This window comes from Dermacentor silvarum, chromosome 10 (assembly GCF_013339745.2).
Source record: "Dermacentor silvarum isolate Dsil-2018 chromosome 10, BIME_Dsil_1.4, whole genome shotgun sequence".
In the NCBI taxonomy this organism is placed as follows: domain Eukaryota; kingdom Metazoa; phylum Arthropoda; class Arachnida; order Ixodida; family Ixodidae; genus Dermacentor; species Dermacentor silvarum.
Genome location: NC_051163.1, coordinates 43,561,412 through 43,588,999, shown reverse-complemented (window position 1 = coordinate 43,588,999; position 27,588 = coordinate 43,561,412). Strand labels below are relative to the sequence as shown.

General features: G+C 47.1%; 1 protein-coding gene and 2 non-coding genes across 3 annotated transcripts in view; 2 read left to right on the top strand and 1 right to left on the bottom strand.

Annotated features, from left to right (window-relative positions):
- Nucleotides 1–5,315: 5,315 nt before the first annotated feature.
- Nucleotides 5,316–27,588, bottom strand: part of LOC125940919 (RING finger protein 151-like) — a 77,580-nt gene continuing 55,307 nt past the window's right edge. Inside the window, exon 2 of the mRNA XM_049657636.1 lies at nucleotides 5,316–5,923. Coding sequence (XP_049513593.1) covers nucleotides 5,699–5,923 — 225 coding nt within the window. The 3' untranslated portion in view covers nucleotides 5,316–5,698. The remainder of the gene's footprint in view (nucleotides 5,924–27,588) is intronic.
- Nucleotides 9,214–9,288, top strand: Trnas-gga (transfer RNA serine (anticodon GGA)). Its single transcript has one exon. It is a non-coding gene; the product is annotated as a tRNA-Ser (tRNA).
- On the top strand, nucleotides 9,492–9,566 carry Trnas-gga (transfer RNA serine (anticodon GGA)). Its single transcript has one exon. It is a non-coding gene; the product is annotated as a tRNA-Ser (tRNA).

Sequence of the window (27,588 nt, the reverse complement as noted above, 5' to 3'; positions counted from 1 at the left end):
CATATTTAGTTTTTTTACGTACGTTATCAGTGTATGTATGTCCACCCCCCCGCCCCTCGTTCATTCCAGAATGTATTTCGTGATATTTTGTTCTGAAACGGGCCCTGAACCACTTTTTATCGAAGTGGAGAACGAAATTTGAAGTGAAAATAGGCTATTTCAGGTATACTTTGCCTGAAAAATGCGTGCAGCAGAACCGGAGTTCTTGGCAATCAAAACCCGCTTCGGCTGTGCTCCCGTTTTTTCTCCAATGTCTTGCGCTGCGAAGAGTATACGGCGAGGTGGGGCTTGGCCACAACGTTCCGCCTTCGAAATGTCACCGTGGCGCGATGTTCGAATTTCATTTTGGATGTTGACGTAGAAGCCACGACTTCCGATTTTGGTGCCTACGACGCGCTAAACGTGAGCCAAACGCTGTTGTCCTGAGCGAGCCGCAGTGTGCTTAGCCAGTGGACTCGTGGCGGCACCCCATAGCGGCCTCGATGGAGCCAACCGCAGCGACCAATAGCAGCCGCGTATTCCAATGTGCTTTGTGTGCGGCCGCACACAAAGCGCTCAATAAACACTCACGCACGCACACACACATTCAGAGACTCGCACACAAATACGAGCGCACACGCACGCAAACACACACGCAATGCGCTTACAAAACACCTATGCACGCCGCGCGCGCGCACGCACGTACGCACGCACGCACACACATATACACATACAAAGCGCTCGCAAAACACGCTGACGGGCACGCACGCAAGCAGACACACAAAGAAAGCTAGCCCAAAACACGCTGTAGAACGGTGTCCGGCAAGCAGCAGCATGCAGTACGCTACCGCGCCAGGGAGGGCCAACATCGCGCTGGTACTTTCGCAAGGCGAAGCCAGTCGTCACTTCTCCGCAATACAAAAAAAAAAAAAAAATGGTGGGCCAGATCTCATTCAAGTGCGATCGACCGTGTTACAAGCCGTGTTACAACGGCTGAACTCGCAAGAGCACCATATTTCTGAAAGTTCAAGCGCTCAGAAACAATGCGGAACTATGCAGGCGCACAATCAAGGTAGCCATCTGGCCGTACTACGAGCGCAACTGCTTTTGCGCTTACATTAGTGAATTACGCTATGAAATCATGGTCAGATACTTCTACAGCCAGCAATAAAACGTAATCAAATAAACAAACCCGGAATAAACAGGCACTTGCCTGAAACTTTACATGCTGATATTACTACCGACCACCGACACCGGGCGCGTTGCAACTGCTCGTATCAGCCTCCGTGGATCCAATTTTCAGCTCGTAACAAGGCTTTGCGTTGAGGTTGGGCACAGTTAATACACAACGCAAGGGACACGTCTCTGATGTCACATCTGTGACCCAATCCTACGTTTAGAGCTATTTCGCAGAGCGCGAGAACCGAACAAAGACAAAATAGAGGCAACGCATTGTTCTAAGCAAGACCCATAGAGGAGCGAATGAGGTGATGAAGCAGTTTCCGCCTTCCCACCCTACCGAGCGCAGCGTTGTCTAGGCAACGGTACAGAGCCATCGCCTCACTTCCGGTCGCTCTTCATTCGGGAGGGCGCAGGCACGTAAATTGCGCTGCGCCGAACTCAATCGAACTATAAAAAATTTGCCCCCCTGCTGGTACCCATTTTCAACGGTTTGCTTGCTCGCGTGGCCGCCTGCTTCCTGCCAATTCGTGGTGGTCTCTAGCTGTAGCGGTGAGCTGGGTGTTGCAAATACGTTTCGTGCCGAGCCTTTCTTTTTTGGACGCTGTCTGGGCCGCACCGCTGTGGGTACAGCGCACAAATCGTGACCGTGAGCGAGCCGTGAGCAGTTGCGATCAAATTACCCACTGCGTCCGAACGAGACGGCCATGCGAGATCACAGCGTAAAGTTCCAGCGAAATCGTGGCTCGATCAGGGCGCTCACATATTGGTCGAGCGACGGTGAGGCGCAAGCGTTCACATCACTCATGCGCGTCCGCCAAAGGAGTGACAGTTGTGCTCTTCCGCAGTACATGTTTCTGTTTTCATAATTCCATAGTCCGGAATTCATTACGCTGAAGCAATACGCGGCATCAGTTCTTTGCATTCGTAGAACCATCTATGAAATGGCTTCAGAACGGCGCAACAAGGAAGACGAAAAGACGAAAGATCACACGAACACAAGCGCCGACTCACAGCTAAGGTTTATTCCATATCACAGAGCAGATTTATACACACACCTGGCCACACACAACGCAAAAAGAACAGCCAAAAACCAGAACACGTTAACCATTCAGGTTAACCATTTCTTTATCCTGTAGCGCAATAGAGGGACAGCTGATACAAGACTGTTTTTTTTTTATTTTGAATGTTCCGTGCTTCGATTCCGGTGATGGGCTTTGAGTAAGTCATTAGGACTTCGTTGGTTGATAAGTAAACTGGGCAAATTTTTATGCTTGCGTGTCTAATTACTGCGTCGAATCGTTTAAAAAGACCGTGGTTACAGAATCTCGAGGTAGTCGCCTAATTGTAGCATCTTTCCAAATTTCTAGGATATTTCGAACGTATTTCCTGAAATCAACGTCACTTTGCCTAAGCAGGTTTACTGTTGAAAGACGGCCTGGCTCACCGATCTCCACTTAGTCCAACATATACTTGCTGGCACCATCTTTTACCTGCAAATTCCCTCATTTCAGCACACTACCTAGTTCTTTCAAATGATATGTACGTTTTGTGGAAACAGACGAGGAGACTGAAGGCTGCGTTTGTAAGAGCGTAAACTGTGGACCAGAAATTACAGTTCTGACAACGCTTGACCCAAATATATACGCTGAGACTGACCACCGGTGTTTGAGGATGTGCTCAGAGAGCACATGAGAAGCTTAGTGAAGCTCTGAAGCACTTGGGCAGGCTATATGTGAATATTCTGGAGGAGTTTGAGAACTCCCAGCGTGATCTTGCCGCTATAAATGTATTCATTGTGGATTCGCGAAGCAAACTGTATGTTGATACTATTCTACAACAGAGGCACGACCCTGTCTGTTTAGCAATGTATCCAGAGAGCTTGGTTAGGTTCGCCACTTCTTGTTGGGCTGTTAAGGGCACCGTAATTTGTGCAAGATTGTGCAAGTTGATTGCGTGTTTTCATTTTGCTACTGTAGTTTATTAGAGGTGTCTAATTGCATTGTAGTATCACAGTGAGCATTACATCTAATGAATTCAATGAAACTTTAAGTCAATGTGTGTACTTTTTCTGGGTAATACATTTATGAGTAGCCATCATATCCGCAACATCAGTACCTTAGAAAAATTTCAATACACAGACAATATTTTTCACCGGAAACGCTACTTCGTGCGATTTTGGGGAGCATTGGCAAGAATGCTTGCTGCTGAACAGTTCACACTGCATATTTAATGGTTCCCTAGTCGAATATACGTGCGCTTGTCGCGCAATCATGCGTAAAAATCTAAAGAATTCAGTTATGTATATTGACCCTTTTCGCGGAGCAGTTTGTTCTAGAGAAACGAGATGGCGCTCACGGCGGCGCACCATACGTCTCCTCAGCGACCGCGCACGAATAGGAAACCATTACCGCTTCTGCCTTGCTTCTGTGCGATCAGCTGTCGGAAATGCTGCTGAGTTTTCGCTAACACGCTGTGCTCCAATCATGCGGATTGAAGACGTCTGCAGTAGTTGGCTGCAAAAATAGTGACTTGCATGTTAAGGAATAGAATGAATCTGTGTGGCCAAGTTCGCGGACCGCTGCTGCAACTGTCCGAACGTGTTACCGGCACTTCGTGATGCACGGCTTTCCTCGAGGATACAGAACTTTGCTCATCCACCAGCCTTGTATCGCTAACCTTCAAAGAAAGGGCTTCATCCCCATAACGTCGGCAAGAGCGAGTATCACTCGTTAAACAATGACAAAGGGAGTAGCGCCGCTTCCTGTCATAGTAAGTTACCCGCACGTTATCTATACACATCTGTCCCAAATGGCAGGAAAACCTACGCCCACTCTATCGCCGACGTATCAAGAATAAGTGAATGGGCGCACACTTGAATATATGCGCACTGTATAGGCACAATAAATGACGGACTACACCAATGGCGCACGAATGGTCGAAGCTGAATGTGTCGTGACGGTCCACAAGAGTAAGCGAGTTACTAGCTGTAACATATATTTGCTACAAGGTATTACAATGTACAAAACAGCTACGTTTGAAGTATTGTGCGCAGCAAGAACAAATCTATCGGAACTGAGCACACCCGCGAGCGATTAAGCACAAACTAATCAGATAGTGGCCGCACAGAGGAACTTCACTGAGTCAGAAACTGACATGCCACTGCTTCAAAATATTTGCCGAATAATGAACAAAGAGCAAAACACACTAATCCTGGCTGAATTCATGAGCGGAATGTTTGGATAGCTCGGAATACATATTTAGCCCCGCTTTTAGAACAAGCACCATGTACGCTGCTTGCGACGTTTGGACATAGCTTAATCAGCTCCGAAAGCGCTTTTTCATGTTCTCTGAAGCTGTGATCAAAGCTTCGTGTCGTCCTCCTAGTCACCGTCTACGATATCTCCGAAAACAGAGGTTTTCTAAGCCGCGCCGGCGTCATACACTTCCATTGTAAACAAGGAGGCAACGGAGGACAGTTACCACGTGATCAAACATGGCAGCGCCCACGGGATCGCCGCGAAAAGGGTCAATAGCTTAGTAAAGTCAGCCATCGGGCTAGTTGCTAGTCGGAAGTTATCGCAGGTGTATACTAATTCCCTTCAGTGTCTACTACGAAGTTAGATCAGAGATATACGCACGACAACCGCATGTATAGCGCTTTCTTGATATTTTTACTAATGACACTTGAAGCAGGGTGCGCAGATCAGTCCTATCGCAGAGTTGCGCAAACGTAGACCACATCAATCACCTCTACCCGGTGATAAAGTTGCCCGTTATTACACGAATTTGACGTTTAGATATAGGTTTGCGCCGAGAGTGTAATTGCCTTCGTTTATCTTCTTATCTCGTATCCTCTAGAACGGTATGTCACCATTATATCCGCCTGTTTGTGGTTTCAGATAGCAACGAGACTCCTGGCTCTTTAGAGCTGTCGAAAGCCTGATGTCCTTCCTCTCATCTCTTAGATGCGGTATGATCAATGTGACACGCTTTGCGAAAGGCCAATCCACGTAGTCGTCCCAAGGATCGCTGCAGAAAGTCAGTTGGAATTCATAAATACGATAATTTAGATATACGCCGCCATGTTACACGACACAGAAAACGCATAGCCTTGCAGCGTGCAAACGTGTAGCCTTTGAGGCCACGTCTTCGCCTTTTACGACGGCACCACGGGGGAAACTCAGTTCACCAAGCTTGTACAATGTTATTGCGCTACCACCACCGCTGGCAGTGCGATACTGTCCGTGAGGAAAAACCACGTTGAAAGCGCTTGCGGGTATCAGGCACCTCAAGTCGGCGATTTCCTTCGCCACCGACATCATCAGCTTAGCCTCCATGCGCGCGGCGCGCTCTGCTAGGCAGTTGACGTCGTTGACGATAGCGTCTCTTACTGTTTCTTCCTTGGACACGAATTCACGCAGCTTCTCAAAGTCTGGCTTCATTCGCGCAGTCTCTTCAACGGCGACGCAAGCGTTCGTCCCACTCGCGTCCCGGATGATGGAAGTAGCCAAGTCACAACACAAGTTGCTGCCTTGTTTCAGCACACCCGTCCACCGCGCTTCGAGCACTCAACTGCGTCACATTCGCACGCGAATAAGTGTTCCACGAGCTCACTCAGCTTGCCGACGAAGGTGCAGATGTCGGTGCCGTTGAGGCAACGGACGAGAAGCTGCTCCAGTTCAGACTGCTCGAATTTGAAATGCACGTCGCTGGATGTCGTGACAGTGCGGCCGTCCAGAGGGCAGGAACCCGCCGCTTTAACCTGGCGGCCACAGAGGCCATCGCACAAGACGTGGCAGCAGGGAAGAAGCTGAGTGCTGGACGGTACGAGGCCGCAGATGCTACACACTCGAACGGCGGGCAGCGGCTCGACGAAGGTGAGGCGTCGCCGCTCGAGGAACCCTCCGAAACCAGTCAACGTGTAAGTCGCGCCAGTCGTTTTCGAAATGCGTGTGAGCTGACGATACGTTCGCTTAGACTCGAGCGGCGAGCAGTCTGCTGTCTTCGCCAAATGTCTTCTTGAGCGGGCCCAGGCAACGATATGCAACGAGAGCACCGCCCGAACGCGAGGCGCCGGTAGGAAGGCTCCAATACCGATAAAGAATGCTGACTCTCCAGTAACCGAGAGTAGATGTAAGCATGAAATGACTACCATATGGCGTCTTTTGCTGCCCGTGGTGCCGCCACCTTCAACCATTTTTCTTCTTCCAACAGTGCAGCGCGCTCAGCGCCTGTCGCTACTTTTTTCTTCTTGTAGCGGACTGCTCATGAATCACGGATCGCTGGCGTTCAAAATAGCACAGGCAACCTCCCTACCTGCCTTTTGAACGTCGCTCTTGGAAATCACAAAGAAAACTTAAGCGTACTAGAAGTTACAGCGTGAGTGATATTGCCAATAACCATTGGCAAGAAATCGGAAGCAATATTTTTTGTAACTTGTTTGGAAAGTATCTAGCCTATGTAATGCGCTCCTGGCGCCACGTAAAATCCCTATACCTTCGGAAAGTACCGCCATCCTTTGAACAACGCCGCTTCTCTCGCTCCTGTATCTCGGATTGGACGATGATTGCGCGCGCTTTCACTTCTTTATATTTTGTTTTTGTTTCCCGCCTCAGATCCATGTTGAAAGTCAGTCTGCGCAGTCGCAGTCGCCGGCGGTGGCGCACGCCCGGCCTGAATGCTTCAACGGGGACTTTCTTTAGGGGCGGTACCGTCCACTTGCTTTCGCAAGCAAAAAGTAAAGAAAAAAAACCAAGCGCTTTAGAAGAGGAGACGGCGGAGGAAAGAGTAGGTGGCGGTACCATAGAGTAACATACGGATTACAAGAGTGGCCACTCCAGTCTAAAAGCGGCCGAGCTACGCAGCTTCATGCCGCCCGCTAGAGGGCAATACAACACTCCCTGTCTCCAAGGGAACGCTCGTACTAGTTATCTACTGTAGTAACTTTTCTAGTGCACTATACGTCTACTTGTCTGTGTGGCTGTAGACGTAGACGTTATCAACGGTATCAGCCGGCCGTGAGCGGTGGATGATAAGACTAGTATACGGAGTAATGCCTAACGCATCGCTACAAAACATGTGCGATAACGTCTGCGTGGTGTTTGCTGGGTCTGTCTGCCAGAACGTCTGTCTGCTTGGCTGCTGCTTGGTAAGAAGGCCATCATTACGTTCTTCTTCATTACTTTGCAAATTGCTTATGTATTTGTCACTTCAGCCGTAAGTTGACATTTGTCGCATTGTGCTGTTCGGCGCAGAGAGATTTTTTTGTATTGTTCACTTCGCGCATGATGTTCGTGGATTGCTTCACATTATGTAAGAAACAGCAATTTGGAATGCTGCGCAGCACGTTTGCGAGAAAATCGTTTCTTCGCGCGAGAAAGTGAGTCTGCACACGCCGGTTTACGTAGTCTGAATTCAATGCACGTGTGTGCAATTGTGTGAAAGAATGCAGTTATGCTTAGGATCGTTATTCGTGGCGTGGGCAGATTGCTTGAAGCCTTTGTTACGAGCGCAATTAGAGAGAACTTGCGAATTAAGAAGAATGTTTGTAAGCTGTGGCTACGGCGTATTCTGAATAACCACTCCTGCCTCAGTAGCGCATGCATGGCACCGAAGTTTGCTTTTTTTTCAGATGCGACAATTGCACGTGACGCTTTTCGCGAAAGGGCGATCTGAAGTGCGTAGGTGAAAATTTGTGTGAAGGTGGGAGAGAAGACATAACCAATACTTTTCGATGCGGAGCATCTTATAGCGGCGGCCTGTCCCGCGACTTCGTTGGCGTCGGCTTCCGTCCGCACGTGTCCTCAATCTCTCCACGCCAGCTGTGCGATAACGCCTCTCTCCTCCTCTGCCCCTCTCCACGCCATCTGTTCGACAACGCGCTTCTCCCTCCGTGTCTTCATCCGCCACCTGTGCGATAGCGCGCGCATGCGCGCCTCTCTCTCTCCTCCTCCTCTCCGCGCCAGCTGCTTATATAAACCCGGTGCATGCGCCGCTGCCTCAGTTGCTGCTTCGGTTTAGTCACGCTGCGCCGTCCGATGCGCTGAATGGATGTCAATGAACTGTGTGGCACATAGGCAGGTTATAACGGCGTTCTTGCGATGTGATGGTGACCAACGCAAGTTAACACGCAATAAAAACGTAATAACACCAAGTTAAGAACGTTAATAACACCGTAATAACAACGTAATTAACGCCGTTATAACGACCGCTATGCTCCGCGTCAGCCCATGGTTCCCCTCGGGAAGATGGTGTAATTTTTTTTTCAGGTCATGCCGACGATAATCAAGTACTACGGGAATTAGTGCTGTGTTGCGTGGTGCAGTAACAACAGCAGGACAGGGAGAGAGCATGGTTGGCTGACAACTGCAGTGAGCAGCCTTCATTCCTTGTTTGCTATGCAGCCCGAAACTACCACTTAATAAGAAAGGTTAGGCTTCAAAGGAAGAGCGGTGTTTTCCTCTTTAATGCTAATGCTGTTTTCTGCAGTTGTGCTGTTCTGTGGTGTTTTTCATAATATCACCTGTTTATTCCTTTTGTGAAATTTATTGTCAACATACGGCACCTGAATTCGCATGTCTTGCACTTTGCAGTGCAACCATCTTTCTGTGCTTGCGTTCATCGAACGTTGCGAAAAAAAGTGTGCATGTGCTTACTGAGAATATGACTTGAAAATAAAATGTTTCGTCTCTTCCAACACTTGTCATGTTTATTTAAAATGTCTGCATAAACACACAGTGGCATCGTGTGCTTGCTGCTCTGGCGGTACAGCTTACACGGTACAGCTTAGATGGTAGAGCGGCTGCCCCGGAAAGGCGGTGGTCCCGGGTTCGAGTCCCGGACCAGGACGAATTTTTCTTCAACTGCGAGGCTTTCTTTCGAGGAACCCGGTCGGGTTTCCATAGTAGCGAATTGCTACATTTGGGTGGATGTCTCAGTTTCTCTTTAATTACTTATCTCCACCTAGCGGATTTCCGCTGAACTATTACGCCATACACTTGCCTTTGCTTCGAGTTGTCGACAAATTCGACTTCGACCTGCCATCTGCTAGCTGCCTGGTTAGCTCAGATGGTAGAGCGGCTGCCCCGGAAAGGCGGTGGTCCCGGGTTCGAGTCCCGGACCAGGACGAATTTTTCTTCAACTGCGAGGCTTTCTTTCGAGGAACCCGGTCGGGTTTCCATAGTAGCGAATTGCTACATTTGGGTGGATGTCTCAGTTTCTCTTTAATTACTTATCTCCACCTAGCGGATTTCCGCTGAACTATTACGCCATACACTTGCCTTTGCTTCGAGTTGTCGACAAATTCGACTTCGCCCTGCCATCTGCTAGCTGCCTGGTTAGCTCAGATGGTAGAGCGGCTGCCCCGGAAAGGCGGTGGTCCCGGGTTCGAGTCCCGGACCAGGACGAATTTTTCTTCAACTGCGAGGCTTTCTTTCGAGGAACCCGGTCGGGTTTCCATAGTAGCGAATTGCTACATTTGGGTGGATGTCTCAGTTTCTCTTTAATTACTTATCTCCACCTAGCGGATTTCCGCTGAACTATTACGCCATACACTTGCCTTTGCTTCGAGTTGTCGACAAATTCGACTTCGCCCTGCCATCTGCTAGCTGCCTGGTTAGCTCAGATGGTAGAGCGGCTGCCCCGGAAAGGCGGTGGTCCCGGCTTCGAGTCCCGGACCAGGACGAATTTTTCTTCAACTGCGAGGCTTTCTTTCGAGGAACCCGGTCGGGTTTCCATAGTAGCGAATTGCTACATTTGGGTGGATGTCTCAGTTTCTCTTTAGCTTACACGAAGCTACCCGGTGCATGCAAGCAACGCGTTAAAAAAGTCGAAATATAGCCTCCGGGACGAGCACTCGCACGAAATCAATCTTGGAGGCCGTGTAATTTTCCCAATCACCAGAAGATAGCCTTCGAGATTAGTTTTCCTGCGGTCGCAATCTCTGAGTCTGTGCAGATTCCAAACACCCGCTAGATCGGTTGGCGCGGGGTGTCCCCTGCGTCTTCTCTGGACCTCAATAAAGTTATTTCACTCACTCACCCGCTAGATGCGCTGCGAACCAAAATCGGCCGCAGGGACCTATGGAAGTGTCCTCTCGTATCCTTGTATGTTACTCTATGGCGGTAGATTTACGATATAGGGACTTTAGCGCCGCACGCCTGTGTCCTTTCGCATCTGACGTCGCAATAGGCTGTGTTATCGGTATTATCATTATTACCTTGGAGCCTTCCTACCGGCGCCCCTTACGTTCCTGCGGTGTTCTCGTTGCTTATCGGTGCCTGGCCCGCTCAATAAGACATCTGACGACGATAGCAGACTGCTTGCCGCTCGATTCTAAGCGAACGTATCGTCAGCTCACACGTATTTCGAAAATGACTGACGCGACTTACACGTTGACTGGTTTCGGAGGGTTCCTCGAGCGGCGACGCATCGCCTTCGCCGAGCCACTGCCCGCCATTCGAGTGTGCAGCATCTGCGGCCTTGTTCCGTCCAGCACTAAGCTTCTTCCCTGCTGCCACGTCGTGTGCGACGACCCGTGTGGCCGCCAGGTTGAAGCGGCGGGTTCCTGCCCACTGGACGGCCGCACCGTCGCGGCGTCCAGCGTCGTGCCTTTCAAGTTCGAGCAGTCTGAATTGGAGCAGCTTCTCGTCCGTTGCCTCAACACCGCCGCCAACTGCACCTTCACCGGCGAACTGAGTGAGCTCGAGGATCACTTACTCGCGTGCGAATGCGACGCAGTCGAGTGCTCCAAGTGCGGTGGACGGGTGTTGCGAAACGAGGCAGCGAGCCACAGGAAGACGTGTTGCGACTCGGCTACTTCCGTGACCTGGGACGGGAGTGGGATGAACGCTTGCCTCGCCGTCAAAGACATCGCGCGAATGAAGGAAGACCTCGAGGAACTGTGTGAATTCGTGTCCGAAGAAGAAAGCGTAAAAGACGCTATCGTCAACGACGTCAACTTTCTAGCAGAGCGCGCCGCGCGCTTGGAGGTTCAGCTGATTTCTGTGGCGAAGGAAATCGCCGACTTGAAGTGCCCCTCACCCGCAAGCAACGCGGTTTTTCCACACGGCCCGCACCGCACTGCCAGTGGTCGTGGTAGCGCAATAACATTGTACAAGCTTGGTCAACTGCAATTCGAGGGTGGTTCGGTCATAAAAGGCGAACCATGTACGCTGCAAGGCTACACCTTTTATGTGTCGTGTAGCCTAAACTTCGACGATCTTTATGATCGTACTTGTGAATTCGAGCAGACTTTCTGCAGCGGTCCTTGGGACGACTACGTGGATTGGCCTTTCGCAAGGCGTATCAGATTGATCATAGCGCATCTCAGAGACGAAAGGAAGGACATCAGGCTTTCGACAGCTCTACAGAGCCAGGAGTCTCGCTATTATCTGAAACCACAGCCAGGCGGATATAATGTCGGCATGCCGTTCGAGAGGGTACGAAAGACGGAGATAAACGAAGGCAATTACACAATCGGCGGGAACCTATATCTAAACGTCGAATTCATGCAATAACGGGTAAATATATGTCACCAGGTAGAGGTTATTGTTGTGGTTTGCGTTTGCGCAACTCTGCGACAGGCCTGATGTGTGCGCTGTGCTTCAAGTGTCATTAATAAAAATATGAAGAAAGCGTTATTCTTGCTGTCGTCGTGCCTGTATCTCTGATCTAACTTCGTACCCTGGCAACAATGAAAGAGACTGACGGGAAACGGTATACACCTGCACTAACTTCCGACTAGCAACTAGCCCGATGGCTGATATTACTAAGATATATATAACTGAGTAATTTAGCTGTTTTGGCAGCATTGTGCGATGAGCGCACGTCTGCTCGCTTAAGGAACCATTAAATATTCAGTATGAACTGTTCAACAGCAAGCATTTATTGATTTATTTATTCATAATACCTTACAGGCCCAATGAAGGGCATTGAGTACGGTGGATAACAATTTCAAAAAAAAAAGGTAGCATCAAAAAAGGGTAACGAAACAAAGGTTACAAAAAGTACAGTGGAACATCATTATACTGTGTTATCAAAGTGCGTATTCAGGTTATCATGAAATGTTTCGCGGTTTGACATGGAGGCGATGTGGTCTGGAAGATTGTTCCAATGTGCAATAAATAGCGCTAGGGGCAGTGATGAGTTAAATTCCACCGTTTGACCATGCACGCGCATGAAACTGAGCGTGTTGTGAAGCCGTTGTGACGTCCGCCCAGGTGAATGAACTGGCAGACGGTGACATTTATTGATATAAATGTGCCTATGAAACGGACACAGAAGATCGATTATGCGACGAGTTTCTTATGACTGAAGTGAAATGTCTTTTTTTATCCGGGTAATGCTAGATGGACGGTCGTACTTACGCGAGATGAATCTAGCTGCTCTATTCTGAACAGCTTCAAACATGCTGATAAGGTGATCCTGATATGGTGACCATATGGATGAAGCAAATTCTAGTTGCGGACGAACATAGGTTAGGTATGCTAATTTACGTACGTTACAAGGTGTATTACGCAAGTTTCTGCGCAGATAACCGAGGGACTTAGAAGCTTTAGAAGACACGGCTGCTACATGCGTAGCCCAGGAAAGGTCAGGTGTAAGGTGGACGCCAAGATATTTGTAAGATGGGGTATTACTAATTATGGTATGGGTATGGTACTGAGTTAGCGCGTTTACGGCTATATGAAATAAACTTGCATTTAGAGGCGTTAAGGGACATCTGTGACGTTTTACAACAACTATATGTAGAGGTCATTTTGAATAGTATAATGGTGACAATTGCATCATTTACCTCCCTATTAAATGTTTCGATAACCAAACAACGTAATTAAGGCTATGCTTGAGGGTAAGTCATTCATCATCATCATCATCATCATCATCATCATCATCATCATCATCATCATCAGCCTATATTTTATGTCCACTGCAGGACGAAGGCCTCTCCCTGCGATCTCCAATTACCCCTGTCTTGCGCTAGCGTATTCCAACTTGCGCCTGCAAATTTCCTAACTTCATCATCTCATCTGGTTTTCTGCCGACCTCGACTGCGCTTCCCTTCTCTTGGTATCCATTCTGTAACCCTAATGGTCCACCGGTTATCCATCCTACGCATTACATGACCTGCCCAGCTCCATTTCTTCCGCTTAATGTCAACTAGAATATCCGCTATCCCCGTTTGTTCTCTGATCCACACCGCTCTCTTCCTGTCTCTTAACGTTAGTCCTAAGATTTTTCGTTCCATCGCTCTTTGTGCGGTCCTTAACTTGTTCTCGAGCTCCTTTGTTAACCTCCAAGTTTCTGCCCCATATGTTAGCAGCGGTAGAATGCAATGATTGTACACTTTTCTTTTCAACGACGGTGGTAAGCTCCCAGTCAGGATTTGGTGATGCCTGCCGTATGGACTCCAACCCAATTTTATTCTTCTGTAAATTTCTTTCTCGTGATCAGGGTCCCCTGTGAGTAATTGACCTAGATAAACGTACTCCTTTACAGACTCTAGAGGCTGACTGGCGATCCTGAATTCTTGTTCCCTTGGCAGGCTATTGAACATTATCTTTGTCTTCTGCAGATTCATCTTCAACCCAATTCTTACACTTTCTCGATTAAGGGCCTCAATCATTTGTTGTAATTCGTCTCCATTGTTGCTGAATAGGACAATGTCATCTGCAAACCGAAGGTTGCTGAGATATTCGCCGTTGATCCTCACTCCTGAGCCTTCCCAGTCTAAGAGCTTGAATACTTCTTCTAAGCATGCAGTGAATAGCATCGGAGAGATTGTGTCTCCTTGCCTGACCCCTTTCTTGATAGGTAACTTTCTACTTTTCTTGTGGAGAACCAACGTAGCTGTGGAATCCTTGTAGATGTTTGCTAAGATATTCACGTATGCCTCCTGTACTCCTTGATTCTGCAATGCCTCTATGACTGCTGGTATCTCTACTGAATCAAATGCCTTTTCATAATCTATGAAAGCCATGTAGAGAGGTTGATTGTACTCCGCAGATTTCTCGATTACCTGATTTATGACATGGATATGATCCATCGTAGAATATCCCTTCCTGAAGCCAGCCTGTTCTCTTGGTTGGCTAAAGTCAAGTGTTGGCCTGATTCTATTGGAAATTATCTTGGTGAATATTTTATACAATACTGAAAGCAAGCTAATGGGTCTATAATTCTTCAGTTCTTTAACGTCTCCCTTCTTATGGATTAGTATAATGTTGGCATTCTTCCAGCTCTCTGGTACACATGAAGTTGTGAGGCATTGCGTATAAAGGGCCGCAAGCTTTTCAAGCATGATATCTCCACCATCTTTGATTAAATCTACTGTTATTCCATCTTCTCCAGGAGCTTTCCCCCTGGTCATGTCTTTCAAGGCCCTTCTAACTTCACCGCTTGTTATAGAAGGAGCCTGTGTATCCGGTTTATCACTATTTTGAATGAAAGTAGCTTGGCTGTTTTGGGCACTGTACAGGTCAGTATAGAATTCTTCCGCTGCTTTTACTATGTCATCGAAATTGCTGATGATATTACCATGCTTATCTTTCAGTGCATACATCTTGCCTTGTCCTATGCCAAGCTTTCTTCTTACTGATTTAATGCTGCGTCCATATTTTACGGCTTCCTCATTCTTTCCCACGTTATAATTTCGAATATCCCTTACTTTTTTCTTGATTAGTTTTGACAGTTCAGCGAATTCTATCTGATCTCTTGAGTTGGACATTTTCATCTTCTGTCGTTTCTTTATTAGGTCCTTTGTTTCTTGGGAGAGCTTACCTACTGGTTGCTTTGGTGCCCTACCGCCCACTTCAGTTGCCGCTTCTGAGATCAACCTAGTTACGGTTTCATTCATTACCTCTGTGTTGTCTTTATCTTCCTTTTCTAAAGCTGCATATTTGTTTGCAAGCACCAGCCTGAATTGGTCTGCTTTTACCCTTACTGCCTCTAGGTTGGCCTGTTTCCTCTTGACTAATTTCACTATCTCTCTCCAAATTGAGAGAAATCCTAGACCTCACTAAGCTATGGTCACTGCACTTAACCTTACCTAACACTTCTACATCCTGCACTATGCTTGGATCGGCAGAGAGTATGAAATCTATTTCATTCCTTGTTTCTCCATTAGGGCTTTTCCAGGTCCACTTCCTGTTGCTGCGCTTCCTGAAGAAGGTATTCATTATTCGGAGCCTATTCCTTTCCGCGAATTCTACTAACATCTCTCCTCTTGCATTCCTAGAATCGATGCCGTAGTTGCCAATTGCTTGCTCACCAACCTCCTTTTTTGCCACTTTTGCATTGAAGTCGCCCATGACTACAGTATACCGAGTTTGCACCTTTCTCATTGCTAGTTCAACATCTTCATAAAACTGTTCTATTTCTTCATCATCGTGACTAGAGGTTAGGGCATAGGCTTGTACTACCTTCATTTTATACCTCCTATTCAGCTTTATTACGACGACTGCTACCCTCTCATTAATGCTGTAGAATTCATGAATGTTGCCCGCTATGTTGTTATGCACTAGAAATCCTATACCCCGGATTCTTTCTTATCTGGAAGACCTCTGTAGCAGAGGACGTGGCCGTTAGTCAGCACTGTGTAAGCCTCACCAGTTCTTCTAACCTCACTAAGGCCAATAATATCCCAGGAAATGCTTGATAGTTCTTCAAATAGTCCTGCTAAGCTAGCCTCACTCGAGAGGGTGCGTGTGTTGAACGTTGCCAGGTTCAGTTTTCATTGGCGGCCTGTCTTGACCCAGAGATTCTTAGCACCCTCTGCCGCGTAGCAGGTCTGACCGCCGCCTTGGTCAGGTGCTCCGCAGCCACTGGGAACTGAGGGCCATTGGTTAGTTGTCGGAGTCATGAGGGAGGTAGTGGCCGAATACCGCACCAGGGAGGCCAGTTCCTGTTCTGGCGAGGGAGTGACTTTTTGATGAAGCTTAGTGGGCCTTCCTAGTTTGGTTGCAGCTGAACTAGTATAGCCCCACTAGCTCTCGGCGATATATATATTTTTTTTCTTGCCGGTTTCAGGCACCACTCCATGCCTGAAAATGTGGTGGACTGGAGTAGGATTCGAACTTACGACCTTCAGATTTGAAGTCGGGTATTCTACCTCTGCTCCACGCCACCACGTAAGTCATTAATGCATATTAAAAAGAGTAAGGGACCACGGATCCTGCCTTGAGGAACACCGGACGTGACGACGATAAGGTTAGATAAAAAGTTATTCGCTACCGTAAATTGCTGACGCATAGACAGGAACTTACAAAACCAGGATAGTGTTACTGAACCAAAATAAAGGGCAGACAACTTGGAAATGAAACAGCAATTAGGTACAGCATCGAAAGCTTTAGAGATATCAAGAAAGAGGCAGTCAGTTTGGTCATTAGCGTTCATGTTAAAGTGAAGGTCAGTCGTGAATTCAAATAAATGCGTGTAACACGAGTAGCCTTTCCCAAAACCGTGCAGATTAGAAAAGAAAAAAGTTATTGGATTCTAGGTGAGAGCAGACATGAGAAGCTATGACACGCTCAAGTAATTTACAGCATATGCATGTTAGCGAAATAAGACGATAATTACCAGGAGAGTGCATGTCACCAGATTTCAAAAGAGGAACGACCTTAGCGATCTTCGAGTCCTTGGGTAGTTCACCAGATGATAACAATTGGTTAAAAATGAGACACCGAATGCGACTAGAAATGTCTGCAGTATTCTTTAGCATTTTTGAGTTTAAGTTATCAATACCAGATGAAGTAGAAATTTTGGGCCTGGTAATCATGTTAGAGATTCGTTCGGCAGTGACGGTGATTGCTGCCATGAAGGCGAATTTGTGCTCTGGAACAAACGGCACATTGGAACAATCTTCATGTCTAAAAACAGATGGAAAATACGCATTGAAAGCAACTGGACAATCTTCATCAGAAATTGTAGTTTGTTTTGCATCATTTGTTTAGTAGAATTATTAGGGCAAATTATTTTCCAGAATTTCTTATGGTTGTTGCTGATAAGTGAGTGCAAGTCCTGTGAGTAATATTGCTTTTTGGGTGCGCCTAGTGCTTTGCAATAAGCGTGGAGGCATTCCTTATATGTAGCCCAATAAGAAACAGTTTTATTACTTCTCGCGGTATTATACAAGCGTTTCTTTTTATTTCGTAGCGATCGAAGTTGTTTAGTAAACAGGGGTTAGCTTTATGGCTTGCTATAGACATTAACGGCAGATACTTCTCGACTAACTCTAATATCTCGCGTTTTAAATGCATCCAGTTCTTATTCAAGCACCGTGAAGCAAACGATGGTAGAAAAAGTTCATTAAAAAGACATCTAATTTGGTGTTTATTTCGTCGTAATTGACTCGGTTATAATCCCGGATAGTTTTAGCCGTTACACCTGAAAATGTTAGCGCTAGGTCAATAGTGAAGTTAAGGAGTTTAGGGTCACTAAGGCCTTCGATGTCAGAAACCGGTCCAGCAGTGCCCGGTGCAGTCGTTAAAACCAAGTCCAAAATGTTAGTACCACGAGTGCATTGGTCAACAAGTTGCGATAAGTTGTAGTCAAGTGTTAAATCGAGAAAATCTGCTGAGGCGCGACACGTGGTAAACATAGCGGACCAATCAATGAGAGGATAATTGAAATGGCAAAGAAGATGTATTACCTCGATTGGACAGAGTTGAGTAGCACGCGCTATGTTATCGTGTGGTTCCCTAGTGAAAGAAGAATCGGCATCTGATGGGCGATAACATGACCCTAGAAGTAACTTGGCAGATGATGTAACGCAAGCAGCCCAAGTTATTTCTATTTTAGGGTTAGTGTCAATTGGAAAGGATGAGAATGTCTTCTTGACTGCTACTAACACGCCGCCTCCTCTTCCAACGCGATCACAGCGATATATGTTATAGTTACCTTTATTTGGGAAAAGTTCTACGTTTTTTCTGCTGGAAGAGAGCCAGGTCTCCATGAGAATTATTATGCCAGGGCCACTGACATCTAAGTAAGAACACAACTCATCTCTCTTGGGCAGTAGACATCGAATGTTAGTAAACGACACTGATAATGATGACGATTTTACCGCGCGCTGCTTACGCGTGCGCGTGTTAGCATCAAGCTATCTTGTAGACTGTACAACTACGTTGCTTCAAATGTCAAAAACATCGGTTTTAGCATCAATGCGAATCTTATCCACGGATAGCCTGAATGGTTTATTCTGCGCTTTTGCGTACTCCAGAAGCTTTTGACGCGCTCGTTGAGTTGACAAAGAAAAATCTTCGCGTATGTAAAAAGACCCCTTGCGCTTGCGTACATTTGACAAAATCTGTTCCCCTTTATCCTTGAAAAAAAGTAAACTTCGCGATGATAGGGCTTCGTTTTTCCTTGTTGAACCAGCCAGCCTGTGAATACGCTCTAATGCGGGCTTGTCACAGAAATGTCGAGGTTATCAGAACAGAACTTCAAAAAATGTTTTTTGAAGTGGCCCAATCGATCCTCATTAGGGTAATCTTCTAGACTGAAGAAGGGGAGGTTGGACCGACACATCCCATTCTCAGCATCATCGCATCTGTTCGTAATTGACGACAGCTAGTTCGGCACATCACGTAAACAGCATCCGCAACCTTGGAAGGTGTGGTCGCAGGCAGAGATGCGTTTACTTATTCAAGCGAAGTCACCTTTGTACTCAGGCGTTTAATTTCATTATCAGCCGCTTTCAACCTATCGGACACAACACGAAGGGCGTCGGAATCCGCACCAGCCCCATCTGCAAAACGTGCTACATTGCCTCCACATCAAAATCATTTTGCCTTCTTTCAATCTCCTGTTTTAGAGCTTCGATCTTTTCGTTTTGTTTCTTAATCCATTCCTGTAGTTTCAAATTCCGGCTCATGCTCAATTGCTTCCTGTTTCTTTTCTTTTAGAATTAGGTTGCCGAAATATTCAAAGTATTCCTGGTCACTGTTGCTTTCTAAAATTGCTCTAATTTCGGCTTCTGACCTGTCCTCCTCTACCTCTACGTCTAGCTCTTCACGCAAGCGCAACAAGCTAGCTCTCGCCAAATTCACCATAGTCACCACTGTAGGCTTTGGCTCAGCTATTCCACAATATATACTTGCTGCGACACCCGCACAAATTACAATACAAGTAAAAAAAAGGTACCAGCGGTTCAATTCTGTTTTCCCGAGATAATTTGATGCCTGGAAAATATAGCAGGAACCAAACGCTATATATGCACAGAAGTAGCACCAAGTCCCCAAGTTCTCCGCTGCATTGAATCAATTGCAAAAAGACGTAAATCCTGAGTCGGCTTTAATTACTTAAAATTACGGTAGATCTCCACGTCCCGATTAGCGCACTGCGCGACTGCCGAAAACCCACAGGGCCAAAGAAAAGATCGGTCCACCAAAGTCACATGACGTAGTGACGGCAATGACGCTGGCATGCATGGCTAAACTACAAACAGCTTGCTAAGTGAACTCGGACCCAAGAAGTGAGGAACGATGACATTGTGACAATAGTGGCGAGCACACTCGACGACCATCGGATCAAAACTGAAGCGGCTCTCGCCTGACCGCTGCTTATAGTTTTTACATGATGCATAAGGTTCCCAATAATCCGTTTATACAGGTATATATGACGAGGCAGGTTTGCGCAAAGGTGCTAGAAGTTCCGCGTTAAAGATCGGATGAGAACAGAGCCGGTATTTTGTAGCGATGCCTTTCCGGTAATAATGCCTTTTCCCGCTAATCGCGCTTTGTCAGTGGTCAGAACGACGGTCCGTTCGCGTTATCAACGGGTGGATGATAAGACTAGTATAGAATAAGTCATAAGGCATCGCTACAATATCGCGGCCCAGCTCAGGTTCAAGAACACACTGGGCGTATCAAGGGGCGCGTGCAGGCAAGTCGCCCTTCGAAACCTAAAATGATAAAAATGCGCACCCCTAGCGTACAAAAAGACCAGGCATAAAGAAAAAAACGGTCACGTCTTTGCAGCAACGTTCTGACGCCGCTCGATAGACTTCAAATAGCTCTACTTAGCGCCAGTGGTCGCAGTGCTCGCGTCTCGATCTCACCTTTTGTGCTCCCTATTGCTCGGAGGATAGCCCTGTCTTCGTTTGGGCGGCCCCATCATATAGGACAGGACTCGACAATGGCGTTTTGGGAGTACACACTGACGGGTTTCAACGACTTTCTGGACCAGCGACGCGTCGCTTTCACGGAGCCCATGCCATCCAGTCGTGTCTGCAGCATCTGCAGCCGATTGCCTTCTAGCGCGCTACTGTTACCCTGCGGTCATGTTTTGTGCGAAGAATGCCAAGGCGAAGTGGTCGAAAGAATGAAGTGCCCCTTCGACGAAAGAACATTCACGAAAGTCGGACTTGTGCGGCTCCGCTTCGAGATGTCCGAGTTTGAGAAGCTGCGCGTTGAGTGCATCGTAGGTGGTAGGAAGTGCGCCAAGTTCGCCGGCAAACTGTCCGAGCTGCGAGACCACATGCGCCATTGCCGAAGCTTCGACGTTAAGTGCGCCAAGTGCCACCGAAGCGTCGCGTGTGACGTGGCCGTGGATCACTACAGGCAGTGCTGTGACGGAAACGCTTTGCTCCAGGCCGCGTGTGACGCGCGAACGCGAAGGGCCGTCCAAGATGTACGAAGCATTAAGGAAGATCTGGGAAGCCTGCGGCAGCGGGCGTTGGGCGAGAGTTGCGGAGTCGACGATCTTGTAAACGGCGCGAAAGTATTAGTTGAGAGACTCGCCAGCCTCGATCGTGCATTATCTGGGTTCCTGGAAACGGCGAGTGGCATCGAGCGAGAAGACATTTCTGTGCAATCATCGAGGCAGAAGTCGCAGGTACCAGGACCTTTCCGTGCGGCCTCAAAGCCCGGCGTGTTCGCCGCTACATTGAAATTCCCTAATGTGTACGCTGCGCGCTACTCGCTCAAAGACAACAAAAAGGAACACAACCTATTAAGCGATGTATACACGCTTGGTGGTTATGCTTTTAAGTTACAATGCAAGTTTTTGTTATCGGAGGGTGAAGAGGTGAATGTGGGGTTCATTGTGTTCCTCCGCGACGGCGAATGGAACGACTGGCTTCAGTAGCCCTTCTCGAAGAAGGTGACGTTGACAATCGCGCATCCCAGAGATGAGACGAAAGACGTCAAGATAACGTCACGCATGGACACTTATGACGTTGTGAAGAAACCACGCCCTGATGTTCCGAATCTGGGAATCATGACAGAACAGAAGAACTGGAAGGACCTTGAACTGGATGGCTTCGTCGTAAAAGGCGCTCTCTACGTCAATGTGGAATTCGAATGACTAAGTAGAGTAACCCTTTCCGCGTGTTTGTGCTTATTTTGTCTCTGAATGAACTTCACAGATCCCTAGAAGCCATTTTTTTCTCGCTGGAAATGTGTAGTTCGCCTCTGTCGGTTTTTAGGTCTTGACGCGAAGGCTAATATTGGTGATTGAAAACAGCTTTCTTTTCTAATGCATTGTTTGTATGAATAGATAGATGGTGCTATGTCTATGTCACAGGTGACATTGCTGGTTGCTTTTCGTATCAATAAATCCTTCGAGAGCAGTCATGATTGTATCACATGTTGATTCCTATTATCAGGGTACTGTTCGCATGCTGATATCTCGTCGCAGTTTAATCAGTGAGTTTATAAATCGGAGGTGGCTGTTAGTGCCAATTATGTGTTGTTTGTAATATTATTTACGCACTGAGACGTTTTTTTCTCCGATAAGCGAACGTTAGATGTAGTGTTTGTGTTGCCTTTGAGCTGTATGGCGTCTTTAATTCCGCTTGATAAAATCTATACCGTAGGCGAGATTATGCTACTATCTATTGCAGTAGCCGATACCGGCGTTCTGGCCGCGGTCTCGGGCTGCTTAAGAAATTGTGATTAGCACATTTAGCGAAGAGCGTCCGGTGTTCTTTGGCATTTAGAACACGCAGCAACGTCGCGTCCATGTTGTCATACGTGTTTTGTGAGGCCGGCGTGCTTTCCTGAGTGTTAATCGTGGGAATTTACAAGTGCAATTTTCCATTTGCGTGCTAGGGTTGGTAATATCGATGAACGATTACTCGATTAAAACTATCCCGCAAAACGATTAATCTTCATGGATGTCCACCTTTCATTTAATCGACTTAATCGATTAGGCCTGTTCGATTAATCGTTCTCGAGAATTCGACAGGAGTGGCACGAGAATTTTGAAATCTTACTGGAATGGCGGCCCAGTGTCTGGTCTGTGCCGCTGGGGTAGAGCGACTGGCGACTGTCTTTCCGAGTCCAGAGTGATGCCGAACCGAGCGCTTTCCCTCTCTTCCCGAGCCCACCGCACGCGCCACCACGCCGCGCGAAGCCGCAGGCTTGCAATGCCCTCGCAATTCAAGGCACACTTTAGCAACCCAGTCGTTGATCGTAGTGCCCCAGTCCGCTAAAAAAAAATGTCACAGTTTCGCCCTAGGGGCGAAGCAATGAATGCGATAGCAACACAGCAGTGTCATACGAAGTAAGGTGAGCGGCTTTGGTAGCAATATGAATTGTAGTAAACATGAGCTGATTAGGTAAGCAGGTGTGCTGCGGTGTAAGTAGACCGACATGAAGAGTGACTCGATGACCGCGAGAAGGCGCGTGTGAAACAGTGGTGTTGATGAGAAGCGCTTCCCGTGGGCAGCGCGTGCGAAGGGACACACCTGTAGCGCTGCACTGCCGATCCGGGCAGCATTGCATGTGTAGCATGCGTTGTGAAATGTGGCCCGACTATTAGTAACTGAATGAACAAGCGTGGTGTGAGCGCGCACAAACAAACATGAATAGATCACACTGAATGACTGCAGACAACGACTGTCAAAACGCTGGCAGCAAGAGCATACGCCGCAGCGGGCGAAGGTACGTGTGGTCTATCGCTTCAACGGAAACTGAGCGGCGAATGCACAGCGCATAAAGGTCGAGCCGTGTGGAGATAAGAGACAGTGCGGGCGAGCGACGAGCGCGGTTGTTGGCAGAGTAGAAGAGCGCCCCCCCCCTCCCCCGCTCCCTCCGGCGCTGGCTTCCCGCTTCCTTGCTTGCGCGTGGCAGATTGAGTGCGTTCGCTCTCCGTGATAGCGTGCGTCCCCGCACGCTTCCGCTCGGGCATACGGCGCGCGGCGAAGATTTTATCTGTTGACCCTTTTCGCGGAGCAGTTTGTTTTAGAGAAACGAGATGGCGCTCACGTCGGGGCGCCATGCCTCTCCTCAGCGACCGCGCACGAATACGAAACCATTACCGCTTTTACCTTGCTTCTGTGCGATCAGCTGTCGGAAATGCAACTGAGTTTTCGCTAACACACTGTGCTCCAATCATTCTAGATTGAATCATGTGGACTGAAGACATGTGCAGTAGTTGGCTGCAAAAATAGTGACTGGCATGTTAAGGAATAGAATTAATCTGTGTGACCAAGTTCGCAGACCGCTGCTGCAACTGTCCGAACGTGTTACCAGCACTTCGTGATGTACGGCTTTCCTCGAGGATACAGAAATTTGCTCATCCGCCAGCCTTGTATCGCTAACCTTCAAAGAAAGAGCTTCATCCCCAGAACGTCGGAAAGAGTGAGTACCACTCGTTAAACAATGACAAAGGGCGTAGAGCCGCTTCCTGTCATAGTAAGTTTCGCGCACGTTATCTATACACATCTGTCCCAAATGGCAGGAAAACTTACGGCCACTCTATCGCCGACGTATCAAGAATAAGTGAATGGGCGCACACTTGAATATATGCGCACTGTATATGCACAATAAATGACGGACTACACCTATGGCGCACGAATGGTCGAAGCTGAATGTTTCGTGACGGTCCACAGGAGTAAGCAAGTTACTAGCTGTAATATATATTTGCTACAAGGTATTACAATGTACAAAACAGCTACGTTTGAAATATTGTGCGCAGCAACAACAAATCTATCGGAACTGAGCGCACCCGCAAGCGATTAGGCAGAAAATAATCAGATAGTCGCCGTACCGAGGAACTTCACTGAGTCAGAAAGTGACAAGCCACTGCATCAAAATATTTGCCGAATAAAGAACAAAGAGCAAAACACACTAATCCTGACTGAATTAATAATCGCAAAGCTTGGATAGCTTGGAATACACATTTAGCCCCGCTTTAAGAACAAGCACCATTTACGCTGCTTGCGCCATTTGGACATAGCTTAATAAGCTTCGAAAGCGTTTTTGCATGTTCTCTGAAGCTGTGATCAAAGCTTCGTGTTGTCCACCTAGTCACCGTCTACGATACTTCCGAAAAACAGAGGTTTTCTAAGACGCGCCGGCGTCACACATTGCCATTGTAAACGAGGAGGCAACGGAGGCAGTTGAGGCAAACAATGGACGCGTCACCACGTGATCAAACATGGCAGCGCCCACGGGATCACCGCGAAAAGGGTTAATACGGAACCTCACGGCGACGGCGACGACGACGGCGACGCCAACGGCAGAAATCCCGTTGAAGTGTCCATATAATTTCTATCGCAATAAAATGTTTCGCAGCATGCGCGCCAGCTTAGACCATGTATTTGGCATAGCGATGGAGTTTTATATTCTCGCATGCTGGTTGTGTGCCATTCAAAGTAGGTGTCGGTTTCACCCAAACATGCCAGCCAATTGGCATTCCTTCGCTCTGTACAAAAGATTATGTGGCTTAAAATCCTGAACCACTGACTTTCTTTTCCCCTGTGTACGCGGCAATTTCTTGCATATCTCGACGCGATCAAGCTCATCGCGCTCTCCTTACTTTTCTGGACTTAACTTAAGTTCACGTTTTTAACTTATATACTGGTTCTTCTGTTTAACGTTTTTTCAGTAGCGTAACCTGCGGTGACCTGCTGTGATCGGCCCTACTGTGTGTGAACTGTAAAGTGTGTTCTACTTTAGTCTTTGAGATTTGTTATCTGGCTCTTTCTTTTTCCTCTTTCCTCTCCTTCATCCTATCTTCCACTTGTATGTTTCTGTCTCCTCCTTTCTGAAGAGTAGGCAGGCGTTGTGCCCCTACCGGTGGTGGTTGCCAGCCTTGCTCCTCGCTTTCCATTTCTTGTGTATTTGTTTTCAAATCAAATCAAATTTATTATATAATAATAATAATATTTCAGTTGGACTTCACCTTTAACTTTTGCCAGTTTTCTTTAACTGTTCTGTACTGGTCTTCACTAGTGCAATGTGCCTTATTAAAGCGAAGCTTTATATGTCTATAGTCGGATACAAGTTAGGTCTGCAGTGAAGCCCCGCCCACGCCCTCATAACCGCCAGCCACTGTTCCTCCACGAGGCTGCAAATATTTTGTATTTCAAAGTGTCCCCTGTTACCCAAATAAGGCGGTAACCACAAAAAATAAATTTAAACACGTAATTTTATGCGTTTTCACTCAAAAATTATAGTGGAAAGTACAAGTGTGACAAGTACAGTCGTGTCAAGTATGACGCCATTTTGAAAACGTCGCATGAGACGATTTTGCTTGCTTCTGATATTGGCTGGCGGAGTAACACAACTCCGCGCGGTCCGCCTGCCTTTTTTGCCAACTGCTGTTTTTAAAGTTGTATCCTACTATAGGCGAAATCGTATATGGCTAGACGAAATAGCCCGTCTACAGAAAACTGTCATCATCAGCATAGGCTCGAGGGTCGTCGTCTTCTTCCGCAGCTGGCTCGTTGGCGCCCCTCGGGTTGCGCTCGTGCACGTGCTCGGCATGCGCTCGTGCCACTGCTCCCACGTTCGTCGCCGTCGTCTTCTTCCATAGCTGGCTGCGTAGCCGCTAATCATTCCAGCGTAGAATTTCACTTCTCTTCTAGAAAGATGATATGCAGCATGGTTTGCTGCGACCAACGTCTAGAGTGGTTTCACTGTTGAGGGCATGTCTTTCGGGAAAATCATTGCTATTCTCTGTGATGGAAAATGTTACGCTGCGCTAAAAATTACCACAGTGCTGCAAGGTGTCTCGCTGTTTCTTCATCCTGTCTGTGCATAGCTTTTAATTTAACCAATATGCACAAACTTCCGTATTAATTACCTTTTACAGCTCCTAAGTAAGTAAAGTATAGAAAAGGATTCAGCCCTTTGCCTGAGTAGTTTGTTTTCTTAACGCGATAGCGTTAAGGGCCCCGTGTCGCAGAAAATCCGGCGTCGGCAACCGGCGTGTGATCGCGGGTGGCGAGAAAATTGCCCAACCACATCGACCGCGCAGGCCCTCTACGTGGTGCAAGGTTTTGGTGAACAAAAATTGGATTTCTCACAGTGAAATCGGTCAGAAAAATGGTAAAGCACGACTTTACCATTCGGCGTCGGATTCGCCGTCGGATTGTAATTTGAATGTACGAGAAAACCTAATTCTGCTACGAGGAAACTCAAACATTTCTGCCAGACCTGCGCGCGTCGGGGCAATAGCAAACAATCAATAAAATAATAAAAAAGGTGCTAGGGCATTCACATTTTAATATAAGACCACTTATATTGCCCCTGGAAAAACGTCTTTCCAGCAATGCCCTTCAGTTTAAAAGTGAAGCCGACTTTAAGGGGATTGGTGTAAGTTTGGTCTTGGTAAGCTGGTTTTCCCACGTTCAGTGTTGCAGTGATAGAAGCCTACTTGCCGTATGCGAACAGGTCCCGATAACGCTATCGCGTTCTACTCTTAAAGGCGATGATTAAGCGACCTCCAAATTTTGTTTTTCTGGAGAAGCCCTCTTTTCCAAATAGTTAATAGAAAAACGACATTATATTTACAAACATACTAAAATAAACAATTTTGAAAACTCAAAACTCAATTTTGAAAACTCAAAACTTGGAGTTTTTCATAAATGACCACAGCTGTTGCTGTCAGTAATCGCACTTGACTTTTTCGTTTTGTTTTGCACGATGTTATATTCTCAATTAATTTGCCCTGCAAATATATCTTCATAGATTCCAGGCCGTGTGTTGCGGTTACCAAGGAACCTGCACGAAAGCTGTGGTACTGCATTCAGTGCGCTTGGAAGTATTTGATGGTCCTTTCTCTGCCTGTGGTTGATTTCTGTGACCAGAATTTTGGTTTTCATTAGTGGCTGACACAAATAAATCCCATGTGCCTGGGGCACTTCTTGAGGCTCCCGAGTAACTCATCTCAATAAAATGAGTTGCCTCTTTATCGTTTGTTGAATGTTACAGAAAGAGGCCAAACTATATCTGGATAGTATTGGCATATGAAATATTTCAGCTTTTTCCTTTGGTATTTCAGAAGCCCCAAGTGACTCGCATGACAGAAAACGTTGTATTTAGTCGGAGAACGGAGGCTGGTACAGCTTGAGGAAGCTAAATGCACAGGCAGTCCTAGTTTCCAGTAAATAAACCAACAATGACTTCTGATCCTTTTGTTTTCCCATAGTGTCTTGCATTACCAACCAATTCCAACCACAGGTTGTCGCTTCCTTGTCGCTTC